This window comes from Adelges cooleyi, unplaced genomic scaffold (assembly GCF_023614345.1).
Source record: "Adelges cooleyi isolate 19-005CV unplaced genomic scaffold, UGA_ACOO_1.1 ACOO_flye_CR_arks_rails_tigmint_CR_PRNA_812, whole genome shotgun sequence".
NCBI lineage: Eukaryota > Metazoa > Arthropoda > Insecta > Hemiptera > Adelgidae > Adelges > Adelges cooleyi.
In genome coordinates this window covers 177-6,123 of record NW_026096527.1, presented here as the reverse complement: position 1 = coordinate 6,123, position 5,947 = coordinate 177, and the positions used below count along the sequence as shown (strand labels likewise).

Here is a 5,947-nt window from a genome sequence, read left to right as displayed (position 1 = left end):
ACTGTAGTGACAAATATTACATTAATATTATTTCTTCATATCTTAAAGGCAACATTAATATTTCAAAAACATTTGAGTAATATTATTTGGCCACCGCAATCAGATTTTAATAATATTTCTACCATAATATAATTATAATATTACTCTTGTAATGTATCGTTTATAATGTTAAAATAATATAATTACGTTAACATTATAATGTAAAGAAAATATTATAATAACATTATAGCATACTTCAAATTGTTTTTATAATGTTTTAATAACGCTATTTTTGTATACAGAGAATGACCATTTATTTTGTTTTATTTAAAATAATAATTGTTGTAATTTATATTAATTAAATACACAACAATTGAATGTGTAGACTGCAGTCACTCTATTTAATTTTTTCAAATTATGGATAGATGAATTAATATTAACTAGGTTATAGAAAGATGATTATATAAACAAATAATGATACTATAATACATAAAACAAAACAAATCTTTTTATTTGAATTAACAGTTTGGTTCAATTATACATAATAAATGTAAATATAATAACATTTTATATTTTACATTATTTTTTTTTTCCACGAGCCGAGATGGCGCACCAGACAAATATGTTTTTATTGAACTTGCAATTTTATCATTAGTGGCTTCCTTGTGGTCTTTCATACTTTTGATAGATTCTGTAAAACAAAGTGCAATAATTATTTTTAAAAGTATTAAGTAACTTCTAAAGGTGTTGAAATATAAGTCTTAATGGTATCAGACATTCAATATGGTACTAGCACAATAGCTGGTTAGATTTCACTATCAATTTGTTAACCAACTCTTACATTTATTTTGTTTTGCAGGACATTTACCCTGTTTAAATTATTGGCAGTTACAAATAATTAAATATTAATACACCATACCATTACTTTTCAAGCATATTAGTACACATTTGTATTAAAATGTAAGCAAATAATAAATGTTGGACATTTATTTGATTATATTGGAGTTACTAATATTAAATATCATATGTATACATGTTCATACCCATAATCATAGTGCATGTTGCTAAACTGCTAAACACCTTTTTACCTTTTTGGCCAACATAACTATAATTTTGAAGTAGTTCATCTTTAAAAATCTGCCTTAATACTTCTCGAACTGTTGGAGTTAACTCTTTTTTCGAAAAACGTTTGATTTCAGCTATCTAATTTTTTTTTCAAAAATGAATAAATAAACATAATTTTAAAAGCAATACATCTAAAAAAATGATTAAAAAAACATTAAGGTACAATATTATGTTTATTAAACTATATATTAAGATTAACTTACAACACTTGATCTAAATGTTCTTTCAAATTCATTTAAGTCTTCTTCGTTTTTAATAGGAAAATAGTCCAAATACATATTTTCTATTTCTATTTCATGATCTGCACTATTATTTTTATTTTGAAAAGCTGAAAAACTGTCTTCAATTTTATCTAATCTTTCAGTAATTTCGAAGACATGGTCTTTAATTTTTAGAGAAACTCTCAATATTTTCATCATCATATCTGTGGAGAAAAAACAAATTTGCATATTGTAAACAATATAAATTAATTTTAAGCAATTTTATAGTATTAAAAAATAATTTCTTAATTGATGACTACTAAAAATGTATATGTTATATCAAATTTGATGAATAGTACTTCCTACCTGATGATGGCCTGTTTGCTGAATTGGGAGTGAATACTTTATTTTCAATCAGCTTACTCAATTTTTTGGTTGGCACACCTACCAAAAAGGTTATTTTGTCAGTTACGTTTAAATGCTAAGACTTATTCAATATAAAACGTTTAAAATTAATAATAAAGTTTTTATTTATATATTTCTTGGTTAAACATCATAACAATATCAGATAATAAAAAAGTTACAAACTTTGGCTTTTTTGTTCACATTCAAAAGAATAATCATTTGTAACTTTGAAAGGGGACGCTACAATCTTAATAATATAACATTCATCATCACTACTTCCTAAAATAATATTGTAGTATAGAATTAATATAAAAACAAGAAGTATTTACATTTAAACAAATAATGACCATTTGAGTTAGTATCATATATGCATATTATGATTATTAAACCAATATTATTAGGTACTACTAATAAATATTTAGCTATTGAAATATCATTGGAAAATTATAATAAAATATGAAAATAGAGTAGATTTAAATACATTATCATATTTATGATTACTACATACTAACATATGAGTACCCATTGGATATAAAAGTAATTTTGTTTTTTAACCTACACTTAAAATAGTACAGAAATAAATACTCTACGACAGACTGTCTGTCGTTAGCATTGAAGATGACAACATTTTTGTTTAACTACGTGTGTGTATGCATAGTGTATTATTTTTATGGTTTAGGGTTTCAATATTTATTTATTTACTATATATAACCATAAGTTGCTTAGAGTTTTTTCTAGGTACACTTAAAATTTTTGTTTCACTAAACATACATTACAATTGTAATTTCTTAGTTGAAATTAAAAAAACCAACACTATAAATATTATAATACTAACTTTGGTGTTTTTCAATTCCGCCACTAGTTTGGACATAACCTTCATCAAAGTTTAGATGCCTTCTTACATTAGGCTTTGTGTTATTTGCGAATCGTTTTATTTCTAATTAAAATATAATAACAATCAGTATCAAAATTATTCTATAGATATTATTGTACCTAAAGAGTACATTCAACATTTAAATTATTAAAATAAATAATATTAATTAAAAATCACAAGTAAAACACTAAAATTGAACAACAAAAAAAAGAATTGTAAGGTACTGACGATTATTATTGTAGCCGTGATTACGATTATGTTTTTTTTTCTTATCATTTTCTTGTACGAATTGATACCATTTTTTAAGTCGATATGAACAATATTTCAATATATTGTTATATTATAAGTTTTTTTTAATTTGTTTGTGTACTTACAATTATTCTAGCAAAATTATAAATTTAATATTTTTTAAATAGTCGTCATATCATGTTATCCACAATTTAGGTCTAGCTTTAAAATTCAATTGATTCATAGGTTCAAGTCTTAATTATAGTATAAAATTAAAATATAAGCTATTTACGGTTACATTGCAATATTTTCTTCGATAACTGCAACTTTATATTCAATGCAAATGTAATTACTAAAATGTTTTATTTGTGATTTGTTTTTAAAATTATTCAATGTAAATCTAATTATGTCTTTGTTGCGCAATAATATAAAGAGGTACCCAATTATTTAATTATGTTTATGGATTTGTAGTGTAAGTATTTTGTATATACAAATGGGTATTTAAAATATAAATGCTTACCTTCACTTGATACAGGAGAATCAGATGCTTGTCTTTTGTTTAAACATAATAAAGGATTTTTTCCCATGTTTTCATCACTGGAATCTTCTACCACTATAATATATAAAATATTTAGAACTTTATATACCTCATTAACTAGTCATATTAGTAGCATCTTTTTAAACTTAATTTGTAAAATAGCTCTTATTATAATATTTTCTCACCTAATAAATTATTTTCTTTGGTTAGCTTATATGATGGTTCTTTAACAATGTCATCTTGATTTTCACTAGTGTCGCTTCTGTTTTCATCGACTAATAAATAATAACACAAAATTACAATAAAATAAAATAGCATAAAACAGCTCTATTATTTTTAGTTAACTAATTGTAAGTACCTCTACCACATTGAAACACAAAGATAAAGAAAATTTTAGATTTTTACTACTTTTAATAAAAACATTTATATCAACCTTCATAATACTAAAAAATTGTATGACTACAATTAATTAGTCCATATAAATGGACAATGTGCATATTTTTCTTTAAAATGTTCCCCCTTATTATAGGCAGTAATTTTAGCAGATAACTCACTAAAAACTAAACATGCTTAAGATAATGGTTTACCTATTGAATATCTTTCCTGATTAAAGGTTGGTGGATTTGGAATGGTTACTGTACTGGATCTGTGTTTTATGCGTTTTCTTTGTTCTTGATCTAAATCGGAAGTTTCCTCTGCTAGTTTAGCTTTTGATCTAGCTTCTTGCCAGGTTTCTACAAGATAATGTTTTTATTTTCAAGTTTTATTAGACATAAAAAATAAAATCAACAAATAAAATTAAAGACTTACTAATATTGGTTTTCAAGATCCTTGCAGGAAAAAAATCATATTCGATTTTATTAGGTTGAAGCCTGCGTTCTAAGCATTTCTTTACGTCTTTTTTAGGCCAAGCACAAATATTTTTACTAGTGTTCACACAATGAGATGGAACAGCGTCAACTGTGTTATCACTTTTAAAAAGAACAACTGTCCACATCCTAAAAATTGAATTAACAACAAATTAGATAAACAACACAATAAGTACACTCAAGTATAATTTCTGACCTGTTAAAAGATTTGTTGTTAAGTAGATTGTAAATAATTTTACAAGGCATGTAGAAATGGAACAGCAATAGCTTTATTTTTAAAATGAAATATCATTACTTTTTTTTTATATCATTTACTGACCATGAACAAAGTGTGTTTGACAAAGTTTCCACTATATAAATATTGAAGTGTGAGGATTTTATCGGTTGATCATACATATCTAGCATGTGTTCAAACTTTTTCCAAATTAAAATAATTTGGCCAGTCACAGTTGAAGTAGCAATATTAATTACTTTACAATTTCATTTTTATAAGATAAAAAGTAAGAATCTGCATTATTTTTTGTGTTAAATTTAAACGTTTTTAAGTTTAATATATTATATTGAGGATATGTCGTGTTTAGAATTAATGGACCTTTGTCATGTGAGCGAGCTACTTTAAATTGTTCAATTTTAGGTGTATCCTTTTTGGTGTGTTGTATACTTATTTCTTGGTATCTGAGTACTACTTGTTCTAAAGGCTTATCTGGTTTTCTTAATAGTTTTTTTAGTCTTTGCATATAATTTTTTAAGGGAAAGGCACTGCAGTTGTCTAATGGTCCATAATGCTCATAGTCATCAGCTATGTGTAATAACCATGTATGTTGTGAGATATAAAGTGGCTACCATATATATCTTTTAATGCATGTACAAAATATTTTAATAAATCTTTAGCATAATTTAAAAAATTTGAATGATCCGGACTTAATAATATCATCATGGCAATGCTTAATGACATGAAGTGTTTATAGCAATCTATGGATAAATGATCTTTTAAAATAATAGAAAAGATATATAATAAGTATGTTCTCAGCTCTGTGGCCTTAAATCGAGAGAACTCATCAAGACTTCTAGGTTTTCTAGAAAACTCACAAGGAAATGAAGTCTTAAGGCTTATTGCATCAAAAGATAAGCTCTTAATTTTCCAAGAAGGTAGTCTAACATTATAGGGACCCTTTTTGATCCATAATAAAATTAATTTTTTAACAGTGCCTAAGCAAACTAAATGCATATAGTCTAGAGAGAAATTAGACACTATATTGAACCTTGGTATTTCAGTAATGCATGATATAGAACTTTGAATATGTAATTCTGTTTCATAGATATTATTTGTTGTAGTTAAATTATCATTAGAACTGTAGGTTAATAATTGTTCTTGGATTCGACGCCTCTTTGAACGATAACTTTGTTTTTTATTCATCCTAAAAAACATTAAGATGCTGTTTTTCAAATAATTTTTTTTTTTATATACCCTAATTGAAAACATTTTCAAGCTAAAATTCACATAATTTATTATAGCAACAACAAACATTACAATTTATTGACAGTACAATAGTGAGATAGCTTAAATGATTTTGAACTTGTAAAAAAAAAAAAATTTATAAAAAATCTTTTAAAGATAAATTATGCCTTTTGGAATGATATAAATTAAAGTTAATATATGGAACGAAACGTTTATATTATTAAAAGACAATTAAAATCCAAAATAGTAGCATTGTCAAATTGATGATGT

The 5,947-nt window shown here is 24.8% G+C and overlaps 1 protein-coding gene across 1 annotated transcript; it reads right to left on the bottom strand.

The window, feature by feature from the left end:
* Positions 1-497: 497 nt before the first annotated feature.
* On the bottom strand, positions 498-4,471 carry LOC126846010 (uncharacterized). The gene is made up of 11 exons (XM_050585094.1): positions 4,415-4,471; positions 4,160-4,347; positions 3,937-4,083; positions 3,535-3,624; positions 3,332-3,424; positions 2,545-2,646; positions 1,893-1,988; positions 1,671-1,748; positions 1,308-1,528; positions 1,023-1,182; positions 498-670 (listed from the first exon to the last, which is right to left on the bottom strand). The coding sequence occupies exons 1-11, from the start codon at positions 4,462-4,464 to the stop codon at positions 498-500; spliced, it is 1,398 nt and encodes a 465-aa protein (XP_050441051.1). The 5' UTR covers positions 4,465-4,471.
* Positions 4,472-5,947: the final 1,476 nt, after the last annotated feature.

What these genes read in the sequence shown, in the direction of transcription:
- LOC126846010 (XM_050585094.1), bottom strand. Translation starts at nt 4,464, where the DNA reads ATGCCTTGTAAAATTATTTACAATCTACTTAACAACAAATCTTTTAAC. An exon ending in CAAAGAAAATAATTTATTAG is followed by an intron (nt 3,425 to 3,534) that starts GTGAGAAAATAT and finishes TATATATTATAG; the next exon opens with TGGTAGAAGATTCCAGTGAT. An exon ending in CGGAATTGAAAAACACCAAA is followed by an intron (nt 1,989 to 2,544) that starts GTTAGTATTATA and finishes ATATTATTTTAG; the next exon opens with GAAGTAGTGATGATGAATGT.